Source organism: Crocodylus porosus, unplaced genomic scaffold (assembly GCF_001723895.1).
Source record: "Crocodylus porosus isolate Cpor-Errol unplaced genomic scaffold, CroPor_comp1, whole genome shotgun sequence".
Classification (NCBI taxonomy): domain Eukaryota; kingdom Metazoa; phylum Chordata; order Crocodylia; family Crocodylidae; genus Crocodylus; species Crocodylus porosus.
Genome location: NW_017728945.1, coordinates 1,489,820 through 1,514,995, shown reverse-complemented (window position 1 = coordinate 1,514,995; position 25,176 = coordinate 1,489,820). Strand labels below are relative to the sequence as shown.

General features: G+C 54.2%; 1 protein-coding gene across 1 annotated transcript in view; it reads left to right on the top strand.

Moving 5' to 3' along the window:
• Positions 1-24,946, top strand: part of LOC109320536 (protein unc-13 homolog A-like) — a 45,006-nt gene extending 20,060 nt beyond the window's left edge. Inside the window, exons 15-33 of the mRNA XM_019550677.1 lie at positions 1,632-1,710; positions 5,394-5,399; positions 5,912-5,983; positions 6,353-6,572; positions 6,859-7,086; positions 7,972-8,113; positions 9,097-9,266; positions 10,991-11,106; positions 11,475-11,638; positions 12,804-12,954; positions 16,185-16,253; positions 16,878-16,967; positions 17,219-17,353; positions 18,182-18,315; positions 19,677-19,762; positions 20,216-20,342; positions 22,551-22,647; positions 23,411-23,554; positions 24,527-24,946. Coding sequence (XP_019406222.1) covers positions 1,632-1,710; positions 5,394-5,399; positions 5,912-5,983; positions 6,353-6,572; positions 6,859-7,086; positions 7,972-8,113; positions 9,097-9,266; positions 10,991-11,106; positions 11,475-11,638; positions 12,804-12,954; positions 16,185-16,253; positions 16,878-16,967; positions 17,219-17,353; positions 18,182-18,315; positions 19,677-19,762; positions 20,216-20,342; positions 22,551-22,647; positions 23,411-23,554; positions 24,527-24,661 — 2,365 coding nt within the window. The 3' untranslated portion in view covers positions 24,662-24,946. The remainder of the gene's footprint in view (positions 1-1,631; positions 1,711-5,393; positions 5,400-5,911; positions 5,984-6,352; positions 6,573-6,858; positions 7,087-7,971; positions 8,114-9,096; positions 9,267-10,990; positions 11,107-11,474; positions 11,639-12,803; positions 12,955-16,184; positions 16,254-16,877; positions 16,968-17,218; positions 17,354-18,181; positions 18,316-19,676; positions 19,763-20,215; positions 20,343-22,550; positions 22,648-23,410; positions 23,555-24,526) is intronic.
• The last annotated feature ends 230 nt before the right edge of the window (positions 24,947-25,176 follow it).

Below are 25,176 nucleotides of genomic sequence, written 5' to 3'. Positions count from 1 at the left end.
GGTGGGACTCATTAGAAAGACACAGAAGTGAAAGCCCAGTGATAAGTTCCCTTTGCATGTCTTTCATAAGACACCAGGCTCGCCTGTAATGGATCTAAAGGGAGATTTAGTACTGAGGCTGGTGGATGCAGACAGACCCCGTGGTTGTCTCTGGCTGGCTGTCCCTCTGCTTGGAGACTCTAAGACCTGGCCAGGAGTAAGTGTTCATTGGATCTAGCTGGAGAACCACACTGGCCAGTGAGAAATTTCAAATGAAAAATCATGGCTCACAGGTTTTCAATGGGGAGCTCTGGGGTTTTCGGAAGGAATTCGTCCCCCGCTGAGATTCATGGGAACTTTGAATCAGAAATCCAAAACAAAAGGAACTTTCCTATTTCAGCTTAAAAAGCTGCTTCATTTTGACTCTGGAAAAATCGACTGAAATACCGTAAGATCCAGCGAATGTTTTTCTTTTGAATCAACTTTTTCCATGTAAAATGTTGATTTGTTTTGTTCTGGACTGAGAAGCCAAAGCAAACGACATTCAAAGTCCAAAGGAACATTTTTGCTTTGTGTTGAAATGTCACCTGGAGATAAAAATGGTTGCTTTGACTTTGGGGGTGGGGGGGACGAGATTTGGGGCTAGAACTGACCTTTTCCCCTGAACATTTCCATTTCCATAACCCCCTCCTCCCCCCACCACACATACGCACGTTTTTTCGTAGTGGAAATGCTTTCTGCACACGCTGTTTGGACCTGCTGTGATAGTGCTGGAGGTGATCGTGCTGCAGGATGGGTGAGGTTCCTCACTAGCAGCCCCTTAGCTTCATCACTGCCAGGCAGCCGGAGTGGGGGTGACATGTTGTCATATATTCACCCAAGGTACAGCCTCTGTTTCCAGCATTTTCATCTCACACCAGCCTGGGAGCAAAAACCCAGGATTCAACATTTACGAAAAACTCAAACTTGCTGAAATTCTCTTTTAAAAAGAAAGCCTCTTCCCAAAGGGAAGCTCAGCTTTGCCACGGGCACTGTCTGAGCGCATCCTGCAATGAGTTTGCCTGCAATAAATGAATGCTGAGCAGAGCCCTTGGAGCTGAAGGAGCTTGCGCTATGTTGCCATTCCTCCCCCCAGCTTCTGGGTACTGTCCTTTCTTCCTGGTCACGTCCCACCTGCCATGTCATTTATGTCATACTTCCCCCTGGACTATGACTGCAGGCCCCTGGAGGAAGGGGCGCCACTGGAGTTGCAAGGGGCATCCAGATTAAGGCCTGGCACTCAGTTTTCCTTCTGTTTGGCACTTTGGGGGGCAAACCTGCCTGCCAGGCAAGGTGGAGTTGTGGGGAGTGGTACACACAGGACAGGACAGGGGGCGGAGGCTGAGACAGACTGTGATCCGACTAGGCCCAGTGGATCCACCTTCGTGCTAAACTATTGTCTGCTGCCCCTGAAATGCAAGGGCCCAGGCATGGCAGGCTGCTGCAAGGTCAGAGTAACAGCCTAGGAGCATCTCCAGTGGGCAGAACGCCGGCCGCCAGGCACGTGGCTGTGTGGGTGCAGGTGGTTAGATGCGAGTGTGTGTGTGTGTGTGTGTGTGTGTGTCTCCCTCCCTTTCCCTGATCCCCTCTGACTCTTCTTGTCTCTCTTCCAGGCCTGGCGGTGGGCTAATCATTATTGACAGCATGCCCGACATACGCAGGAGAAAGCCCATCCCCCTAGTTAGTGATTTGGTGAGGTTCCTCCTAATATCTTCTCCCCAACAGCCACTGGCTTCTATGGCTGACTTGCTCCGGGCGGCTGGAGTCCATCGTGGATGTTGCCTGAGCTCATTTAACTCCGGGGCTGCCGGGCTGCGAGTCTGTGTAGCAGGGTCCTTGCTCTCTGGCCCCAGCCTTCCCTTAGCCCAGCTCTGGCGCTCTTTGGCCTGTGGCCTCGCTCGCTTTGTATAACGCGGCTTTATTTCTGTTCTCTTTTCTTGGGTATGGTCTGGCTGCATTTATGCCCCAGGGGAGCGGCGGTAAAGTTTCTGCGTTGCATTGATAGCATGCCCGACATTAGGCCTGGACGCAAGTCCCTGCCGCTAGTCAGCGATCTGGTGAGCGTGTGGTCCTTTGGGTTAAAGAGAAAGCACCCAGCATATCATCTCCCTTCTCCTCACCTCCCCCCACCCTGGCAAAACCCTCCTCTGGGCCCCAGCAGGCTGGCAGTGGGGAGGGAGCGGGGCTGCTGCGTCACGAGAGGTGGCATCTGGGGATGGGTCTTGCTGGCACCAAGCAGAGAGGCAAGAGCCAGCATTAGAGCCACGTCTCCATGCGTGAGTTGGTTCCCAGCTGCAAGGGGAGCCCGATGAGCAGGCAGGTGCCAGCATCCAGAACCAGCAAGCCTACGGTATCCCAACCACTCCCGCTCCCCCGTGCTCCTCACCCCACCAGTCTGCAGCAAGGCAGGCCTGCTGGAGCCCTTCTGGGGAGCACTGAGAGCAGTGAGACCTGTCCCTGCTAAACCTAAGGGCATTTTGTTGCTGGCTTCAGTGGCATTCAAATACGAGCCTCTCTGCTGCAGCTTCACCAGTAAAGAGCACCAGCTCATATCTGTTGTGGGGGCTATACTGTGTAGGATAGGTATAAAAAGTTCCTCCCATTATAGGGTTGCCAAGCCTCCAGGAATTAGATGTAAACTCCAGGAGACAACTGAGAGTCACCCCGGAGATAAATGATAGAGCATTTATTAAAATTAAATATTAACTGTGGAATCCAATTTATACAGTAGTCCAGCAGGTTTTTAAAAATGTAATAGTAATGTGCCGGGTGCCTTCCTAATGCAAAGTCTGTGCACCATAATCTGTACCTGATATATGTAAGCACACGGACACATTTGCATTGTGTGTCGTGGGCACGTTGGCGTTCCAGAAACCTCTTGAAATAGAGTCAAACAGAGTTGGCAACCCTATCCCCATAGCGTAGACTGGGGATGCTAGGGCACGTCTGAGGACCATTCACATCCTTGTGCTGCCAGAAACATTCTTGATTGATCGATGGTGCTTGGGGAAGACCTAAAATGTGTAGCGAGAAGGTGAATGTGAAAATTATTAGATGCGTCTACATGAGACGCTTACTGAGTGATAGCCTAATAACATTGTGCAGTAGCGTGCTGGTCAAAACCTGTGCTAATATGCTACTGCTCAGTGTTATTTGGCAATTGCGCAGTAACCGTCACAAAAAAAAACGTGCGCCAATGCTAGTGCACCGTAACTACTGTGCATTAATGAACGTGTAGATGCGCCCACTAAGATTGGTAAATGAGATGGCTTAGCTCTGAAGTGGGCCTGAGTGGAGAGGTTTAGGTCTAGATCTGAGCCTCATAGGATCTGAAACCAGTCTGGATGACCTGGTTTGGGGCTCCCTCTGTTAATCAGTGCACGTTATAAATTAGGCTACTCTCCAAAGTAGACAGTGCCCTGAAAGGAAGTTGGCGTGGCCTTTCCAATGGTGCAATTCACACCAGCCCCGGGGCCCCGGGAGAGGGGAGAGCCTGCTCTGGGCCCATGGAGGAGGGTTTGTCTTCATGTAATTGTTTCTAAAGGGCGCTTTCTCTTTAACAGAAGTTGTCAGGACCTTGTCCCGTAAGGGACATCAGTCTGAGTCCTTCTGTGATGGCAACTGGTTTCGGATTTTGTTACTTGGTTCCTCACAACTTCACAAGCACGCTAGAAAATCCTCCCGCCACGTAAGCTGTGATCCCTGGTGTGCCCTCTCACTGCACAGCCCGGAGCCTGCATCATCCAGCATACTCCTGTCGTGTGCAGCACATATGCTGCCTTCTGGGTCACGCCACCATAATTCAAACCACGGATCCCACTAGAGTCAGCGTGCTTTCGTAATCTAAAGCATATGCACCACAGCACGCAGGCACACACAGCTGCATATCGTTACAGCCAGTGGGCTCCTGTAATTAAAAACGTGCCTGCTTCTCTACCCAACGTTCCCATAACTTAGAGCCTGTATAGGCCAAGCTGCAGGGTGTTGCTGTTACTCACAGCACACCCTGATCTTTTATGCCGTTATAGTGAATGCTCCTCTGTAATCCATAAATATGCCTTGCTACCTGTGACACGCTCCTGTAGTTTGCAAATCATATACTGTGTACATAGACCTGAACTGTAATTCCTGGCCTATATTGACTTTACCGTGCACCACAGTAACTAGTCATCCGTGGGACATGCCTGACACTCCTCTAATTCCCAGATTATACACTGCTGCATATCCTCCTAGCATTCACGGTACACTGCAGCTCCAAAGCCAATCCCCAGACCAGTCCAAGCCCCAGCACTGCTGACAACCCCTGTCATGGGAGTACACAGTCTGCTTGCCATCACTCTCACTGGTGACAAAGGAAGACAAAATTGGAAACCGGCTCCTTGTTCCACTCAGACCTGAGCTCCCTCTTTTCCTCTCCTCCCCATGGATCCACTGGGTTTTTCTGTGCTTTACACACTCGTTCCCAGGGGTTTGGTCCTATTCCCTCACGTTGCCTTGCCTCGTTCCTTTGCTGCTTGTCTGTGTCCCTGCTTGCTGCTCTTGCCTTGGCTCAGGAGGGCAAGCCATGGCTGATGCCTCCATGCCACGTGTTGTGTTTGTCTCTCCATGTGGGTGATGGAAGGACGCAGGGTTGGGAGGAGGGTGGTGGGTGGGAGGCTCCCTAATGGGTCATATACTGTGCTGTGTCTAGACTGGCCTGTGCAGTAAGCAGAGGGGCATGTCCAGTGGTGGGGGGTGGCCAGCTGGGCTAGCACGCTGCTAATGGAAGTGGCTTTCTGCATGGGGGTGCATTTGATCTTCCCATCCTTAGGCCGCTTTGCCTTTAGCACCCAGACTCCCTTTCTTGAGAACTCCCTACAGCCCTGTCCCTTGGAAGGATTCCCAATGGCTGGGCTGGCTCCAGTTACCTAGGAAGCAAGTTGGTGCTCCCAGGCAGCCATGCCCAATGAGTAAAGCTGGGACAGGCCTCTTTCCTCCCAGAGGGTGGCATGTGCTATTTGCCACTGGCAGCTGGGTTGCTGAGTTGGCAGAGAGGACCCAACCTCCATCTCTGGGTCCTGCCCACCTCTGAGGCTCAAGCTGGCTGCCTCCGATCCAGGTCTGAATTTTGGAAGGTGGAGCTGCCACCCTGAGCCCCTGGGTGGGGGAGGAAGAAGTCGCTGGGGGCTGAGAGCTGGAGTACAGGACGGAGAGGAGGCAGCTGGTTCCAGAGCCCAGCAATGGGGACAAAGACCAGAGAGTTACCCAGGAGGGGACCAGCCTCTTTTCCCACCATCTCTTCATGGTGTGTGGTAGGGGGGAGGGCATGACTAGCCTGTTTGAAATGCTCACCTTGCTGTTTGTTTCCCATCCTTGTGGCTCTTCGCTGCGTGCAGGCCATGGTAAGTACTGCATAGCAGTCGCACCTTCCTTGTGTTTCTTGCAGGGAAGATATGGAGCTTTAAGCTGAGCGTGCCACAGTTGTGAGCACTGAGCAGGTCCAGCATGATGTGCCCAGGTGGGCCGAGAGAGACTGAGACCAAGACGCATATTCTGGGGGGAGGGCTCTTCCCCTCTGACACCACCCAGGGGTGGTAGGGAAAAGTGGGTCCAACAAAGAGCAGTGAATTGGCTTTTATCTTTCCCTGTGTTGTGAGCCAGGCCTGGTATTGGGGTCAGCTATGAACATTACCTGGGGCTGAGGATCCTGCAGTGCAAACACAGCACTGCTGGGAGCAGCCTGGGGAGAGGCTCCATGCCTTTGGAGAGGCTGTTTCGTGCCCTGGAAGGAAGAGGCAGCTCGTCCTCATCCCTTGGCCTTCAAAAGCCTCTAGACAGGGGGAGGGCAGGGTCTACAGGCAGTCTGTGCTTCTTCCTGGCTCATACACCTGTTCATTTTGTGTCCTTCCAACAGTCTTTGGTCCAGTCCAGGAAAGCTGGTATCACGTCAGCATTAGCATCAAGCACCTTAAACAATGAAGAGCTAGTAAGTACGGTCCCTACACACCTACCTCTTATGGCCTTCAAATGCTCTGCCTTGGACTGTGGTCTTGTCAAAGCTTGAAAGCTATGCAAGGTCAGACCGGTGCTGTGGGGAAGAGGTGTTGGTCCCTCCATGTTCCCAAGGCAGCACAGGGGGCTCTGACGGGCTCTGCGATGAGAGGTGGCCTCTCTTAGAGGGGGCCAAGCCAGCCTGGCTGCTTGCGGCTGGTAACAGTCTGGGAGTCAAGGGACCATTCCCACTTCGGGTTGGTACGTTCTTCCTGCCGGGGGCTTCAATTCTTGCCCTGTTGAAAGCTGCTGCTCGCACCCCAGAGGTGGCTGCACTTCTGTTCTCTCTTCTCTTCCCCTCTAGAAAAACCATGTTTACAAGAAGACCCTTCAAGCCTTAATCTACCCCATCTCTTGCACAACCCCCCACAACTTCGAGGTGTGGACCGCAACTACACCCACCTACTGCTATGAGTGCGAGGGCTTGCTGTGGGGCATTGCTCGGCAGGGCATGCGCTGTACGGAGTGTGGGGTGAAGTGCCACGAGAAGTGCCAAGACCTGCTCAATGCAGACTGCCTACAGAGTAAGGGAGCGGTGCTGTGGCTTTCCCTCTTCTAGAGAATATCGTGGGGTGGGAAGTGGGGGGTTTTTCAAGGGGCCAAGGTGATTTAGGGGCACAGGTCTTGGGCCATGTATATGGGATACTATCATATGTGCTTCCCCATGTACAGATCACCCTTGAAGTCTTTAATCCCTGGGACATGAATGCTTGGGAAGAGGCTAAGCCTAGGTCAGCCCTTTTCAGAAGGTCTGGCCCAGGATTGTATCCATTCATTGTTTCTGCCCCCTGCCACTTTCCATCACCCCAGGAGCAGCTGAGAAGAGCTCCAAGCACGGGGCAGAGGACCGGACCCAGAACATCATCATGGTGCTCAAGGACCGCATGAAGATTCGGGAGCGGAACAAGCCTGAGATCTTTGAGCTGATCCAGGAAGTCTTCGGCGTCTCCAAAGCCACCCACACGCAGCAGATGAAGGCGGTGAAGCAGAGCGTGCTGGATGGCACCTCCAAGTGGTCGGCCAAGATCAGCATCACGGGTAGGCATGGGCACAGCCTGACACGTTGGAGTGATGCATGGACGTGTTCCCCAGCGACTACATGGGTGCCAGTGATAAAGAGGGTGATGGGCTTAGAGTCCAATCCTCACTGCTCTCCTGGAGGTCTGCTGATGTCTCCTTCTTACCATGGTAGAGTTGGAGCTGGAGCTATTGAGCACTGCTCTGGCTTTCCAGTACAGGGACACAACACCATGTGCTAGAACATCTTAGATCCCAGATCTTGGCCCCAGTAAGAGGTGACTGCAGGGGGTTACAGCTCCCAGCACGCAGTATCCCATCCTGAGCCAGTTGAAATTGGGTTAAGATAGAGGGTTGCATGCTGGCACCTGAAGTAAGCCAGGGCAGCAGGTTCCTGTCACAGAGGCTCTTTACCCCTGGAGCTGTGCTTGTAGATCTCTATAGGCCAGCTTTGTCCCTTTCTATGGCCAGTTCATGTGTGTCTTGCTCCAGATGGGCTGTATCCATCAACGGGGTAGGTATCTGTGATCTGCTGTTAGTTCACAGCAAAAACTGTGCCGTGTGCGTGTCTGCCAGAGGTCTGGGGCTGGGGATTGGTCCTCCCTCTGGGAGCCAGCAGCTGCCTTTGACAAAAAGGAGGTGAATTCACACCAGAACCTGGACAGGCCCCGCTGGATGACATGGACCAGAAAGCAGAGTCGGAGTCAGGCTCCTCTGTGCAGCATCTGCTGATTTGAAAAATCTCATGTTGCTTGATGGTTCTGTACCCACAATTGATTCCTGTTTTTATTTGTTCTCTCCACTGTGTGGGTATGTGTTGTGCCTGAATGATGTGTGCTGCCACGTGTGTCCGTATAAATATTGTACCTTTGTGCGCATGGACCGTGTGTATGTGTGGTGTTATAGTTGTTTGTGCCCAGGGGCTGCAGGCAAAGGATAAGACAGGCTCCAGTGACCCGTATGTTACTGTCCAGGTTGGAAAGACGAAAAAAAGGACTAAAACTATCTACGGAAATCTAAACCCCGTCTGGGAGGAGAATTTCCATTTGTAAGTTATTTCTTACCCTGCTCCTAGCCCTAACTCCCTGCTGCCAGCATAGCCTTGGGTTTCCTCATCTCAGTCGCATGGTTTTGGCCACCTGGCCTAGCCCTGAGTCATCTCTCTGTCTGTCCTGGAGACTGCCAGTCCCCACGGTGCCCAGGTGCTAAGTGAGACTAGAGGAACTGGAGCAGAAGCTCTGTAGGGCCCAACTCATCTTAAGCACAGAGTACTTCTACTGAGGTCCATGGTGGTGCTGGCCCCTTTGACTGCCCTGCCTGTGTTTGGTGAGACCTGCTTTAGTTGTGGCATAAAAGACCCAGAAGCATTGTCATTCATGGCTCTCAGTCAAGCCTACAGAAGATTTGGGTGGTAGATTGGGAAGGGATGCCCCAGGCCTTGCTGTGATATTAATCTTACCCTCAGCGTGTCAGAAAACCTGTGGTTTTAGTTCTGGGGCTTTATGCCACATTAAATCTCCATCCTCACACCCCCTGGAGCTACGATCTCCGACAGGAGACCTTATCTGACCTTATCTTGGCATCTGTGATGGCCTGCTCATGCTGGAAGGACTGTGAACGCTGAAGTCCCCTCTTCTCCTAGAGGAAGAGCTTCTGGGTCAGAATTGCAGTGGGCACAGGATTGCACCACAGCTGCTCCCACGGACCCACTCATCCAACCCCAATGCTTAAGGGAGCCTTATGGAGTAGGACTGACATGGTTTGAGGAAACTATCCCATACCCAGTTCTTATCTAGTGCCCCCCAGCTGCAGCTCTCAAAGTACTCCTCATAGCCCCATTTTACACTTAGGACAACTGCGGCAGAGAGCCGGGACTTGCTAAAAGTTACCCAGTGGCAGAGCTAGGACTGGAATCTGAGTCTCTGAAGTCTTGGGCTGGATGGAGTAGGGCTGTTCTGGGTAGGCAGCAGGGAGGAGCAAGAAGGGTCTTTGCTCACTGCTCTGGGAATCTTTTTCCCTTGCAACCTGCAGCGAATGCCATAACTCCTCTGATCGGATCAAGGTCCGGGTCTGGGATGAAGATGATGACATCAAGTCTCGTGTCAAGCAGCGCTTTAAGAGGGAGTCCGACGACTTCCTGGGACAGACGATCATAGAGGTCCGAACACTGAGTGGCGAGATGGATGTCTGGTACAACCTAGGTAAATGCCTTCCCCAGAGCCCCAGCCCACCCCAGCCTCCCCTGGGCTGCAGCAGCCAGTGGCAGCATTTCCATCAAATCCAGGGGGTGGGTTCGGAGACTGATATATATAGCAATTTCCAAGCAAATCACAGCTTGAAGAGCCTTTTAGAGCATAGGTGCTGACTTTTATTTTTGCTGGGGGTGGGGCTAAGATGTCCCCCCTCCCCCAGTGGCACACCCAGAGCAGAGCCAAGGGAAGCCTGTGGGGGGTAGGGGCAGATGCAGGCTGCCTGCTGTGGGCTCAGGGCTCCCTGCCCTGCTGCCCTCCTCCTGGAAGCCCTGTGCCACCATGGCGAGGTACCCCCTGCCCAGCTGGCAGCAGCAGGGGGAACAACTCCATGTCACTGCCTCTGCTGCTGCCAGATCGGCAGGGGTACCTTGCCATGGTGGTGCAGCAAGTGCGGGGCTCCCAGGGGGACAGCAGCAAGGCAGGGAGCCCCAAGGCCACAGTGGACAGCCCTCATCCACCCCCACCCTGTGCACAAATCTGGGGGGTACCTGCCCCCCCACACCTCCGTGGCAATGCATGCAGCAGGGGGAAGCCATCTCACCTCACCTTAGACAAGCTGCCTGTGGCTCTGTCCCGCTCTCTGCCCTGGTCCCAGGTCCCACGTACTGCCTTGGCTGGGCAGCACCCCCAGGCCCAGCCCCTGCCTCACTCCCTCCCTCACCACAGGGGCCTCAACCTGAACCCCCCCTGTAGACTTACCTGCAGGCAGCTGGGGGAGTCACTCTCCACCATTGCCTGAGGCTGTATTCCTGGCCACGTGCACATGGTGCCCCTGCGTCCCACTGCCCTGAGCCCCTTGCAAGCTGGACCTCGGCCAGCCTGCAAGGGGAAACCCACCGTGCCCTGCATTTTTCTATGGTAAATGGAAAACCTGGATCACTGCACAATATTGGGAATCCGGGACAAATTCTATCCCGCAGTCATGCAGCCCAGGACCGAGACTGGAAGTTCCCATTTTGGGACTGTCCCATGCAGTTAGGGATGGGTGATCACCCTACCCTCTTCCCAAGGTGGGGTGGGGCCAGGACTCCCACATACTCTATGTTTCAGAGTTAAACACTGTAGGGCTGATTATTGCCACTTATTATTCACCGTGTAGATGTGATTTATTACCTTATGTATTTATTAGCACATCACTGTACTATCGGGTGGGTCAAAGATTCCTAATGGTTAGTTAATGATACTCAGCTCACCTGTGGCGCTTCTCACATCATTTGATGTCCAAGCACTTTACAAAGGAGGTCAATGGCATGATCCCTGGTTTCACAGACAGGGAAACAGAGGCACGGGGCAGGGCAATGATTCAGGGTTTGGATGAATTTGTGTCTCCTGAGTTCCCATGCAGCATTCTAGCCACTAGGTAAAACTTCTTCCCCATATGTGTATGACAATAGCACCTAGAAGCTTTGTTGTGCTCGGTGCTGTACATACACGGAGTGAGAGAGTCCTGGGCCAGAGAGCTCGCACTCTAAATAGACCGGGCAGACAAAGGAAGTAGTATTGTCCTGCTTTATAGATGGGGAAACTGAGGCACAGAGCAGGGCAGGGAAGCCAGTTCGTATAAGTTGCAGACCTCTCCTTTACCCCCGCGGCTGTTCTCCACAGTGCTTTTCTCTCCTCTGGGGAGGCCCATAAAGAACCTCCTGTTTGTCCGTTTCCCTCCCTCCTCTCAGACAAGCGGACGGACAAGTCGGCCGTGTCTGGAGCCATCCGGCTTCACATCAGCGTGGAAATAAAGGGGGAGGAGAAGGTGGCTCCATACCATGTGCAGTACACGTGCCTACATGAGGTGAGTGGGGAGGGCCTGTCCCCGGTGCCCGGAGGGGCAGGTTGGTGAGCTTGGAGAATGACATCCTACAATGGCCAACCCAGCATGGCAGTAGCTGAGGATGCTTCTGCCAAGCCCTGCCTCACGTCTGTGCCTCTGCTGTAGCCCAAGAGCCTGGATATAAAGGCACAAAGGGCTAGTATACCTTGTCCCCATCACCAGAGCATCCCTTTCCCTTACAGTCTTCATGTCTGAGTGCCTGCGCGCAACAAGGTGACACGGGGCCTCTGATATAATTTGGGGGTCAGGAATCCCCACCACTCACACCGGCCCCTAGTTTAAGCCCCCTCCACTGCACCCCTAAAGGATCTGCTCTGTCCCCTGCCCAGAACCTCTTCCACTTCGTGACGGACTTACAAAACAACGGGGTGGTGAAGATCCCCGACGCCAAGGGGGATGATGCCTGGAAGGTGTACTTCGATGAGACAGCCCAGGAGATCGTGGATGAGTTTGCCATGCGGTACGGGGTGGAGTCCATCTACCAGGCCATGACGTGAGTCTCTGCCCTTTTTCCCCCTGTCTATCTGAGGGTGATTAGGGAAGGGTGGGTAAATGGCACACTGGTTGACCAGATCCTCAGCTGGGGCTGGGAGGGCAGCTCCATTGAAAATAGTGAGTGACACAGTTTTACATCAGGCAGACACATGGGACCTACAGAGATCCCCCTTCCCTTCTGCTTCATTAAGTGGTTGGTGAGTCACTCGGGTACCCTGGGAAGGGTCGTGCTGTTGTGATGGTACAGGGTTGTCTGCACCACACAGGCCCTCTAAAACCCCCAACCTGTGCCCTGCACACACAGCCCCCTACCCCATAGACCCATGCACCGCATGCCTTAACTTCTACCCCCTCCTGATACATACAGCTCTTAAAGTTAACACACACGGATCTTGGATTGGCCTCCTCAGTATTGCTCAGACTGACCGACGACTCCCCTGCGACTTGGAAGACTCGTCCACCTATCGAGGGACTGCCACCACCACTCACACACACACACACACACACACACACACACACACACACACACACACACACACACACACACACACACACACACTGCAAAGTGAACCTCATGGCCCACAGCCTACTCACACACGCCCCTTAGATGCTGTGCACGCATACGCTCCATACCACCCCGCTTCCATAATACTGCCATTTACTGGGTCAGACCACAGGTCCATCTTGTGCCATATCCTGTGTCAGTGGCAGAGAGTGGATGCTGAAAGGGAGAGTGAATTAGCTATGACCGTGGTTTTTTCCACTGTTCCTCTCTCCCTTGCAGCCTCTAGTATTTAAGATCTAGGAAGTTCTAATTCGGAAGCTGTATCCCTAAATCCCAGGCTTAATAGCCACTTCCATCATACATGCTCTACAAAGCACGCTGTAATCCATCATTGTATACACCCATTTACCCCATATAGCCCCTTCCAACGTCCCCCAGTGTACACTGAATGCATATATACCCCCTCCCTACTTCTCTGACTCATCCACACAACATACTATCTCTACACCGCGCCCTGTGTACACCTCACCCTAGACCCCTCTCATGTACAAACCTCACCACACCATTTGTGAAACAGCTCCAGCAGCCTGGACCCTGTGCGGCCTCAGTGCGCTCACTCTGCAGGATGGATTTCAGCCTCTCATCCCTTCCCTTTCAGCCACTTTGCCTGCCTGTCCTCTAAATACATGTGTCCCGGAGTGCCGGCAGTGATGAGCACCCTGCTCGCCAACATCAACGCTTACTATGCACATACCACTGCCTCCACCAACGTGTCTGCCTCCGACCGCTTTGCTGCTTCCAATTTCGGGGTAAGTCCTATGGTGCGTAAAACTCTCTTTCCTATTTCTCTCTTCTCTTTGGGGCGGGGGTGCATGGTAGATAGAGCCGTGCAAAGACACCGCCACCAGAAGGCGGATACTTCCAATTGGACCATCCCATTAAAAACAACAGGCTATCTTTCTTGGAAAATTGGCAGCAATTTGGCTTGAATGCACACAATTTTGCTTAAAAAGGAAAAAAAAAAAAAAGCCAAGTGTGACATTTGTGAAATTAGGCCCATTTGTGCCCTGCGGGTGGCAGTCACCAGGAAAAAATACGTTGAAATTCACACATTTGAAGCCAAATTTTTTTTTTAAGCCACTCATGGAGCAAAGAATGTCACCATCGTCACCTGCAGACAATCAGCAACACTTTTGCCAAAATCCCGTGGGAATTTTGCACGGCCCTGGTAGTTCTGGATGGAACCTGAAGCCAGAGCAAACTTGTCTGGTTTTTTGGGTCTGGATGGATCCCCAAACTCCCCGTCACGTAGCCAATTTGGACACTGCTGGGGGACTTTTGTCTTATGGCCCCAATCCTACTGAGACTATTGCACCGGCTTCACTTTACGCATGCTGAGAGGCCCTCTTGATGTCTGGGAGAACACTCGCGTGTGTAAAATGAAATGCGTGTGTAAGTGTCAGCAGGGATGGGACCTAAGGCCAGAAGCAAAACCAGGAAAGTTTCCACAGGTGACAGGTTAATGCCATCACGGGGTATTGTTGAGTTGAAGTGACAGGTCTTGTCTCAGCCTTGGATTCACCAGCGTAATTCTGGAGTAACCACACCAAAGTCCATGGGTTTTCTCTGGATTTACACTGGTGTAACTGAGCTGAGATCCCAGCCCTATAGCTGTCCAAAAAACACTCTGGCATATTAAACCTACACCATGCTAATCTTTGAGGCCAATCCTTAACTTTTCTTTGCTTCGTTTCTTCCCAGCTTGAGCAGTGAAAACCAAGTAGCCAGTTGCACGTGTGTTTCTAGTCAGCGTCTAGGTGCCTTCGTTTCCTGTTGCCCATGCGTTGTCTGTCTGTCCCTGTGCTGGAGGGTTTGGGTTACCGACACAGCAGGGGGATGCCTAGAGCCAAGTAAACTGTATTTCTGAGTCGTGAAGTTTTTCTCTTGATCTTTAGGGTTTGTAAAAACTTTTTTTTCTTTCTCTTTTTTTAGAGAGCCTAAATTTGGGCCCTAAAGTACCCGACCAGTGTCGCTTTACCCCACTGTGTTACCCAGCGTGCCTGTCATGACCAGTTTTAAGGCGTGCTGCAACTGCTCTGTTTCGGGGACGTGCATCTGTGCACTCTGCAAAAACTGGTCTTACTGTCTCTTGCAGGCCAATGATACGAAGGTTTGCGGTAGCAAATGCAGGCTGTGGGCTAGCCTGAGCTCACACCAAGAGGAGGGGGTGTGTTAGCTGCACCGCTCTGCACGTCAGCCTGTGCCCAACACCTGACTTTCTGATGTAGCCCCCGTGCCTTCACCCCTGCAGCAAGAGGATTACCATGCCCTCCTGCTCCAGCCTCCCTTGGCATGCTGTGACCCAGTGAATGTCCCACTGTTTAAGGGGACATTCTTGCCTCTTCAGGGAGACAGTGTCACCCTCTCACTCCTGTGGGCCTAAACCCAAGGTGTGGGCCTAAGGAAGACTTTCTGGCTTCCTTGCACAGATGTGTTGCTGGTCACACACGGAGCAGAAATTAGGGCCAGAGGGGACTAAAGGCCATCCCCTCCTGCCAGGCATGAACGTATCCTTGACCTAGGCCCAGTTCTGCCTTGAGGCGCTGAGAGCAGCATTTCCCAGCAGGTGCTCAGTACCGCACAGAAGCCGGCCCTTTGCTATACTGGGCCTGGGAAAGCTGCCAGTACCAACAGGCAAAACTGGAGCAGTTGCTTCTCTTAGTCAACCTGCCGAGCTGGGGGAGAATCGGGCCTGCACCAAGGGCTGCCACAGGTGAAGCAGGGGCACAGCACTGACTGTGACCTGTAGCATCCGATATGCCCTTTTGTGCCAGGGTGGGTAGCCACAGAGACTTGGGTCTCTGGCAAAGCCCTTTGCAGGGAAGATAGCGGGATTGCCATTAGCAGGTCCCATTGTGTGACAGGCAGATGTCTCCAGTGACTGCTGGTCCTTGTGTGCAGGTCCAGGGTCCTGCTGGAGGAGGGCAGCGCAGCTCCTGAACGGGAAAGAGCCAAGCAAGCTCTGGCAGCCGTCAATGGGGAGCCGTGGAGTCTGCTTCGAGCCTTTCCCCACCCTGGCTGGCAGCCGAGGCAGCTTTGCTCCCTCTGTATTGAGTGTGGCTGGCGCGTGGGGAGCTGCGAAGCCCAGAGCTAACCCTGAACACTCTCGCTGAGAGCTCCTCCCTGGGGCGTACATTGAGAGCGACTCCTGTGGAGTCAGCTACCAAGGGGACCCTTATGAGTGCTAATCCAGAGTCACTCCTGAAGTGGATTAGCTAAACTGCATTACACTCCTTACAAAATAAATTCCAGGTCGGTTAAATCACTTTGGAAGCGAATTGAACGACTGCTTGGTTAGAACATCCCCACGTGCAGTTTAACTAAACCACTGTCGATGTGCAGCTCTAGTTCATTCAGAGTCCCTTTCCCACGTGGCCCTGTGCAGAGGCACTCAGAGTAGCGTGGATTTAACTCATCCACTGTCAATGTGCAGCCATCAGCCTGGCCTCAGGAAAAGCTCCTGAGCTGTGTGAGGTGGCTTGGCCCCCGTCCTTGAAGAGTTGCCGTCTGGTCTGCAGGTAGCATCCCTAAGGGAGAGGAGGGACGGACTCAGCTGCACTAGGAAGAGGATCCTCCGTGGAGGCTGCTGGATGCAGACAGCCCCTGTGGTTCTCTCCGACTCTCTAGCTCCCAGCCTACATTGCCTCCCATTGCAAGGCGGGTCTCACTGCCAACAGGGAGTGGCCTGCTAACGAGGCTGCGGTTTGCTCCAGACCTTATGCTCATGTCTAAACCTTTCGGTTGGCTGTACCAGAGAGGTGTTGGCCTCTCTTCCACATCTTCCTCCCATCACAGTCCTGCTGAGACCCAGCCCAACCGTAGGCACTGTTCATGCAGGCGGGAGCTACAACTGGGGAAGAGGGATCAGTACTGTCAGTCCTGTCAGCCTTGCTCTGAGGATGGGGTAATGGGGGGAGGTGGGAAAGCCACCTTGGATGCCTTTCCCCCATTTACCTGGCCCCGGGGTGTGTATCCACAGAAAGAGCGCTTCGTCAAGCTGCTGGACCAGCTGCACAATTCGCTCCGGATTGACCTGTCCATGTACCGGGTAAGGGAAGCAAAACCCACGTGGGGCAGTGACTGCTTGGGGAAATCTACCCCTCGTGGGAGCAGTGTGGTCATCCCAGCCTTTCTCAGTCCGGGGGGCGGTGGAATAAGCCTTGAACCACAGGCTCAAAGCAGGTCTGCTTCCTGGTTTGTGTCTTGGGAGTCGTCATGCAAAAGTTCAGTCTCAAGTCCCCGTTCTCCACCAAACTAAAACATCACCGTGCTGCAGTGGGGGCTGCTGATAGCTCAGGGACCCATAAAGTTGCCCAGTTCACACTGCCTACACCTGCTCTGTGCTAGGTACCACTGCCTTCCCACCACAACATGTCTCCTCATCCTTCTAGCAAGCCTCCCAGCTGTTCCCCAATCTCCTGCGGCCTTTTGTGCAAGGAAACACCTTCCAAGTGTCCAGAGCCTGCCAAGGGGTCAGAATGGCCCAGTAGATAAGATGTAGATTGGGGTCAGGAGATGTGGGGTCCAGCAGGCTCCATGCCAGGTGCGGGGAGGATTATCAGCCTAGCTGTTAGCTCTGTGGCCATGCCTAGCTGGGTGCTTCCTGCCCACTGAGACCTTCTTGCTTATGTATTCATCATGGGGCCCTCCGCTTTTCTTTCCTATTTGACAGAATAACTTCCCTGCCAGCAGCCCTGAAAGGCTACAGGACCTCAAGTCGACAGTGGATCTGTTAACCAGCATCACCTTCTTCCGAATGAAGGTAATGGCCAGGACCCGGGTCTCTGGTTCCCTGCCCACGTGGGATGAAGAAAGACCTCCATATCTCACAGCGGAAAGCAACTCAGCCTTGACCCTCTGCTTCCCTGCTGGGGAGCTCTGGGTGGGCCATGCCAGGGGCTGATATGCAAGTTGATTTGCTTAATTAATTGCTGAACATTTGAGGAGGCAGGCATCTGTCTTAAGAAATGGCCTGTGCAAAGCATTTCCTTGTCTCTCTTCCCGGTTCTGCAGGTCCAGGAGCTACAGAGCCCTCCCCGTGCCAGCCAAGTCGTGAAGGACTGTGTGAAAGCCTGCCTCAACTCCACCTATGAATACATCTTCAACAACTGTCACGAGCTGTACAGCCGGGAGTACCAGACGGATCCTGTAAGCAGGGCGGGTGGGAGAGCTGGTCCTGGAGCCTCCATGCAGAGCTGCCATGAAGAGCTCTGCTCACGCAGCAGGAAGAGGGTGGCCGCACCAGGCCTTTGCTGTGACCTGCTGCATGGGGCATTTATGATGCCGACTTCTCCACTTCCTTCCTCCCTCCCGCCCAGTAGCCTTACACTGACTTCCTGCCCCCGCCCCAGTCTTAGTGGCCATGATCCTTTTAGATTAGCAGCTACCCTTGCTATGACTTTGGATCCAAAGCAGAATTCAGGGGTTGGTGCCCTGGCCTTGGAAAACACTGTGTCCTCCTTTGCTGTACACCCACTTTAAGGATCTGGTTCCTTTCCAGTGCTCAGGCGAGGCTTGGTAGGAAGCTGGGACTCCTGGGATGTGGACTCCTGGAAAGGGAACCCAGAAAGGACTCAGTCCTGCAGGAAATCTAGGATGCAACCGGGAGCTGAGAGCAACTCCACTCCTTGCAGTTTGGGGCCAGAGTCTCAAGGCTTCCTATATGGAGCAAGACTCAAGGATTCCTGTCTGGGGCAGGACTCAGAAATGGGTACAGGGACATGGGCCTGTATGGGCCTGAACCTAGACTGGATCCAGACCTGTGTCCGTCAGAAGCAGTCCTGCCTTGGCCATCAGGGAATGAGCTGGGAAGGAACAAGCAGGTTTGGGTCTATCTCTAATGCCCAAGCAGAGGGGAATCTAAGTCTAGAGACCATGTTGTGACCCCGTAATAACAGTCCCTGAGAGCAGCTGGGCTGTTTTCACACCTGTCTTTGACCACAGATTTCCCCTTCCTTTTATTTGGGCTTTTCTTAGACAAAGAAAGGTGAGGTGCCCCCTGAGGAGCAGGGACCCAGCATCAAGAACCTGGATTTCTGGTCCAAACTCATCACACTGATTGTCTCAATTATTGAAGAGGATAAGAACTCCTACACGCCCTGTCTGAACCAGTAAGTACCTGCATGGGGAGGGCAACATCTCCTCTGCTCCCCATAAAGCATGTGGGGAGTTGAGAGAGTCACAGAGCCTCTCGCCTTAACTGGGCGGTGTCAGCAAAGCTGAGAGCTGAGGTTGCTGGAGGATGCCACACTGGGAGCTCCAACGTAGGAGCCCCAAGAAGCCAGCGCATGGGGGCTTCCTTCTTTCCACTTGCACTGAATCCCCCGGGAAAGACAGAATTCACAGGCACATCCACGTGCCCCTGCAAGCGCTGGCAGGGGACCAGCTTCAGGATTAGAAAATGTTCTTAGTGCCAAGCAACAAACCCAAATCCTCTTGGCTCTCACGGAGCCAGATTGGGCTGAAGCGAGCATTGTCCAATCAAAATCACCAGGTTTTCTCATCTCTCTCTGGTCCTTGCTCAGAAAATAACCCCTTGACCCCTGCCCAGCTGGCAGCTGCCTCAAAACTGCCACATCTTTCTGGCAAAACTGTAGTTTCTGACCAAAGAGTTGCTTAGTCAGAGCTACCCCAGCTGGCTCCTCCAGGAAGGGAATGCTCTGTGCCAGGCTCTGCGGCTTGGCATTGATGCAGTGCCTGGGAGGGAAGATACTTCCAGCATGGGGCATCTGAGTCAGGAGCTGGAGAAGGAAGGGCAGCTGGCTGCCATTCGCACCTCATGGGACGATTCCTCTTTGGAAAATGCCAGAGACGAGGGCTGGGTGGGACAGACAGTACAAAGAGCCGGGAGGCACTATTTGTTAGAAATGAGCCTTGCCACTGGGAGGGAAGGGAAAAAATGCCTGTTTTATAGGAAGCCCCGAGAAGTGAAGTGACTTGTCCCTAGGCTAGGCTACACAGCAAGTTAGGAAGTTCCTGGGAAAATTACCCAGGAGTCCAGACTCCCAGTCGTACCGAGCACTGATTCTCCATGTGTGGGTGTGGATCTGGTGCTGTCCATACCATGTCAGGCTGGGAAGATGGTAAAGCCCGTCTGCCTGCCTTTAGGGAGCTTCTCCCTTCCGATCTGCCCAGCTCCGTGCCTGTCCCAGTAGCATAACGCAGGGGAAAATCAAAGCAGCCATTGTCAGAGCCATAATCGGTGCTGCGATGGGCACAGCTGTGCTGCTACACTGCTGGCTTGTGCCATGCCCAGCGTATAAGTCGCCTTCCCTGTGCCCTACCTGTTTGGTGCTGACTGGATGAGCACAGAAAAGCCCCAGGTGCCCGCATCTGTGTATCTGTGCTCTCCTTGGGATGTGGTGACACCAGGGAGACCAGCTTCCTCTCCCCTTGAAGCAGCTGGGTTGGAGTTTTCTTCTCTACCTGCTGCATTTGTTTAGTTTTCCTCCTTTCCTTTAATCACTGCCAGGTTCCCCCAGGAGCTGAACGTGGGCAAGATCAGTGCTGAAGTGATGTGGAACCTCTTTGCTCAGGACATGAAGTATGCAATGGAAGGTGAGTCTCCCCTTGGCTGCATTTGCCTCTTGGCAGGGGGGCACCAGCTCAGCTTATGCCAGGGTGGGGAAGAAGTGCCACCTAATCATGACAAAAAGCCATGACCACTCACAGCTAGTCCTGAGCCTCCTTGCATTAGCAGTGGAGCTGGAGCACAGTGCCTCCCGCTCCAAAAGTCATATCCCGGCTGATGAGGTAAAGGAGAATCTCTGCTAGCAGTACAGGCCCCATGCCACGCAGCTGCACGACTCTGATGCCACCAGCAGGGGGTGGTAGTGGCATATGCAGTAAGGCAGCTCACTCCAACCCTGATGGTATCAAATAGACAGTGCTGAAGAAGCAGCATCGGACACTAGGCTGAGGGCAGAGCAGAGGGCTGGAGGGAGGGGGAATAGGCCTTTCTGTTGATGTGGGGGGAGCACCTGACAGTCCTGCTCTCTGCCCCCCTCCCAGAGCATGACAAGCACCGCCTGTGCAAGAGCGCTGACTACATGAACCTGCACTTCAAGGTGAAGTGGCTCTACAATGAGTATGTGACCGAGCTGCCTTCCTTCAAGAGCCAGGTGCCTGAGTACCCTGCGTAAGTCCTTGTGCAGCAGCAGGTCATTGCAAAGAGGGGCTGCCTCCACTGCTAGAGTGTTAGTGAGGTCCCAGCAGGAGGGTGCCACGCTGGGGTGAGGGCGGTTGCCTGGCCTCTGCACTCATCCCGGCCATGCTGCATGGCTGTTTGCACACCCATGTTGAAGGTGAGGAGTGGGCGGGGTGTGGGGCACACAGGTTGCTAATTAATACATGTGAGACCAGTTTAAACCATCTGCTGCTGGACTGAAGCGTTGTGTAAGACACGATCTAGGACTGGGATTTCACTCTCAGACCCTGGAGAGGGAGGAGGATAAGATAGAAATGAATGGAGGAGCCAAGGGGGCTGTTAATATTTCTTACGCTCCCGGGTCATCAAAAGAGGCATCTCCTCCTCCTCTTCTTCCTCCTCCTCCTCCTCCTCCGTTCTCTACATCAGCCCCTTTCATCCCATTCCCTGCCCTCCCCTGCTTCCCTTCCCCACGAGGGGTATGGCAGGAGCCAGCAAGCCCCATCCTTGTTGGGCTCCTGTCCTATGGGCAGCGGAGGGTTCGTTCCAGAGGAGCACGGTGCCTTTAAGACCGCACTGACCATACGAAGCAGTTTCCTTCGCATTGAGAGGCAGCAGAGGGGCACTGGGATCAATAGCTCTTTATAGGTAATTAAATGGCGGGGGCTGAAAGAGCTGGGCCTGCCTCCCAGCTGCCACATTGATCCTCCCCCGTGCCGCGGCATATTGGATGTGTGGAGCAAACTCAGCCAGGGTAGCGGAAGGTGGAGATGGCTCTCTGGGAAGCGGAAAATCAATAGCAGTCTGCTCTGGGTCTCTGCGAGTTGGCTTCCCACACAGCCCTGAACCCCCTCCTGTTGCTTTCCTACTTAAGAAAGCACCATGTGAGATGCCCCCGTCTCAGCCAGGATCCTGAGGGAGTCACTGTGCTGTCTTGCTCTGATTGATTTCCCTAGAAGTCAGCGCTTGCTTTCGTCCAGCCACTAAAGGATGTGTGTCACCAGCACGTGGGTATTGGAGCCCCAGGGCCCTGCGCAGTAGAGAGCAGAGCCAGGCACCTCCCAAATTCATGGCACCCGGGGTTTTCCCCTCTCTGGCTGATAGCAGGGCTGAGGGGCAGTCGCACATGTGCTCCCCTCTCATAGAGGGGGCTTCTTGGGAGCAGGGCTCAAAACTCTCTTCAAAGGCCAGGAGCTGAGGGCTCAGGCAGGGGCCACACCGCTGAGGCCCCAGAGGGAGTGTGTGCCTGAGCTGTGCGGTCTGGGCAGAGGGCAGGCTTGCAGGGTGCTGGGGGAGGGAGCAGAGATGGAAGAGCTCTCAAGCAGTAGCAACACATAGGGGGTGTACGGGGGCGCACGTGCACCCCCTGAGAGTGCCGGTGCACCCCCGATCGGCCCCACTCACCGCTTAGGTGATGGGCACGGGGGGCAGGCAGGAGCGCTGGTGCCCCCCTGCAAGCACTGGCCAGGGAGTGGAGCGCCCTTGTGCTCCCGGAAGTGGCTGCGGCAATTGGCCATCTCACGATCGGCTGCGGGGGGACCCCCGCCCAGGTCGGCAGGACCAGCCATGGGGGACTCGTCCCCCCCCATCAGTGAGATTAGCCAAGGGGGGACCCCCCTGACTAAGGCGGCACCAGTCACCCATGCTCTCATGTCTTCTGGTGAGTGCTCAGCGCCTTAGGCAGGCACCTGGCGACGTAGCAGATGGTCCCTCGAGGTCAGGCTGAACTGAGGCTGAAGGCCATAACTGAGTGAGCCTAGGCATAGAGGCCTGGTTCCCCTTTTGTTCCTCCTGGTGTTGGTCAGAAATAGCTCCACACACACGGCGGGGCATGATTCTCCTTTTGCTCACATTGAGCTTCAGTGCAGCTGCCCTGAGTTATCCAGGTGTGAACGATGAAACAGGCTTGGTGGGACTGGGGGAGGCAGGCAGCTGAGGAGCAGTGGTCCAGCAGGTTTGGCGGCAGTGGCACCAAGCCAGACCCAGCGCTGGATCCCCGAGAGCATCTCTGGCGCAGGACCTTGCCTCTCCCTCTGCGCAGTCCGTCTGGGAGGACGGGGAGGATGCCCCGTGGAGGGATTGCCCATCACATTCAACCGGCTCAGTTTCCCTTCTCCGGCTTTGGGTTGTTGGAGCATGCCGTGCCCCCAAGGATCTCTCTGCTCCCCTGCCTGCACCTTCCCTGTCTTTCTCTTCCAGGTGGTTTGAGCCTTTTGTTATCCAGTGGCTGGATGAGAACGAGGAGGTGTCCCGGGATTTCCTGCACGGAGCACTGGAGAGGGACAAGAAGGACGGGGTAGGGACAGAGCTGACAAGTGGCACTTTACACATTACGCCCCCCCCCCACACACACACACACACACACCCCTCCAAGCCTGACTCCGCACTCATGCTAGCGGGGCATGAGAGTGGACCCTAGGATTCCTGCCCTGTGTCTGGGGCCTGTGTTTTATATACAACCTGAGATCCACTCAAGGTCTCTTTTCTTACAAATGAGCTGGATTTGGCCAAATCCTGACATGCCAAAGCCACCACCAGCTTTGCAGACAGCATAGCTATTCCACTAGAAACTGTATCCACGGGGATTAGAAGCCATCAATCCTCCTTGCCTGCCTTGCCTTGCAAAGGCGAAGGGGCTTCGGTGCCAGGTAATAGGCACTTTAGCAAAAGCAGTGATAGATGGGGACAAGATCTGATGCAGCCTGGGCCCCTGGACAGGAGCAAACCCCATGCCCCAGAAGTCAGAGCTAGTTCCTCTCTGTTTGAGGCCAGTGCTAATGGGGTCTGGCAGGGCCGTGTGGTGAGAGGGAACCTCAGAGTGTTATTTCCAGTCATCCACGCCAATGAGAAAGCAGCAAGAGGCTGGTAAGAGCCAGCCAGGGGCTTGGAGGTGTGGCATCTCAGGGGGAGCAGGGAACAGAATCAGGAGCCTGGACTCTGTCAGGTACCTGGGATGGAGGCAAGGTGTCCACTCCCTGGGACATAGGGATGTGCCTGGAAAGTATCCCGTCTTTTATGTTCTGCTTCTCTGTTTGCCACCCCAAAACGCCCCGCCTCAGTTCCAGCAAACGTCTGAGCACGCGCTCTTCTCCTGCTCCGTGGTGGACGTCTTCTCCCAGCTGAACCAGAGCTTCGAGATCATCAAGAAGCTGGAGTGCCCTGACCCGCAGATTGTGGGGCACTACATGCGGAGGTTTGCCAAGGTAGGGAGTCCAGCAAGGGGAGGGATGGGGTAGGTTAGTCCTGGTCTGGCGCGGTCCTTGTTGTGACTCTCTCTGTGTCCCGAGGAGCAGAGATCCCCAAGCTCTATAGAACAACAGGAGCAAAGGCCTTGGTTAGACCAGCTTCCCACTCAACCACCCATGCTCTGTGGCCGCATGGTTGTAGGTGGCCCTCACCTTAACCTCTCTGCTACAAGTGCAGGGCACTTGGGATGGCAGCGTCCCCATGTAGAGAAGAGCGAGGACTGAGCTGTAACGTCTGCAAAGATGACATTTAGCTGAGGCTGCTGAGCCCAGATAGGCCCGGGGGCTCCTGTCAGCCGTGTAGCTCCTAGGTGACTCCTGAATTGGGAGTCCCTCCACTGACTTCCATGGACTCACCCCAGTGTGGAAGGTCGAGCCTTGCTTGTACAGTCTAGTGAAGCCAACTCAGCTCTCTGTGTCCCAGCCAGGGCTAAGCAGCTGTGGCGTGAGCGCATCATGCTGGGGTGGCGGGGAGGACAGGAGGAGTGGGCAGCAGATGGTGCCAATTAGGACAGCCTGTGTCCTGGGCTAGCTGGGGGTGGCTGCGCCAGAGGGCCTCCTGCCCAGGGTCTCAGCTCTGCCTCTGCAGCAGCAGGGGAGGTGCAGAAGGGGAGATCCATGTCACGTCTACCAGAGTTTTGGGGGACCATGAGTGGGAAGTGGGGGATGATGTATCCACCAGAAGCTCTGGAGCATCATGAACAACATGAACAGAGACAGATTTGCTCTGCTCCAGGACCTCTGTCCCATGTGACTCTGTCTGAGGCTGCCTGGGCCCAGGACGACATGGAGACAGGATTTCAGACTAAGCGAATCCAGCTGTCACAGTCTTGCTTCTTTCTGCTTCTCTTCCCTTGCTGTCCTGTCCTGTCTCCTCTTCCTGCTCTCGCTGCTCCTTCGTTCCTCTCTGCCCATGCCACCTGCCTGCAGACCATCAGCAACGTGTTGCTGCAGTACGCCGAGATCATCTCTAAAGATTTTGCCTTACACTGCTCCAAGGAGAAAGAGAAAGTGGTGATGTATCCTCCTCCTTCTGCTGCATCTCCCTTCTCTCTTATCCTCTGACTGGCCCTGACTGGTGGGGCCAGCTCCTGGCTTGCTGTCCCCACACTGCTAGCCGGCACCACCATTAGATCCCTCCAGGAATCGAGGAGAGCCCCTCTCTGCAGTGCCTCGGGCCCTACCTACACCCCCTGCTCTAGTTTCTCTCCATTTCTTGAGAGCAGGATAAATCTCTGCCACTGGGGAGCTGCTCCCAGGTCCTCTGGGACTCTAGGGCACCTCACCCCACTGCAAATCCCTGCAGCGCCCCTTGCCTTAGAACAGGATCCAGCTCCAGACCTGAACCAAACAGCTGAGATGCAGGGGCCCTTGGATCTGTGCTGGTTTCTGGACTTGGCAGCTGGTCCCCTCTCTTTCCAGGGGGCTGAACTTCAGTTCCCACAATTACTCACCCCAAGACTTCAAGGAGCTTTGGATCTGCACCTCAAAGCAGACCTGGACAGGTTAGACAAGTGGGCAGAAAACAACAGAATGCAGTTCAACAAGGAGAAATGCAAAGTGCTGCATCTAGGGAGGAA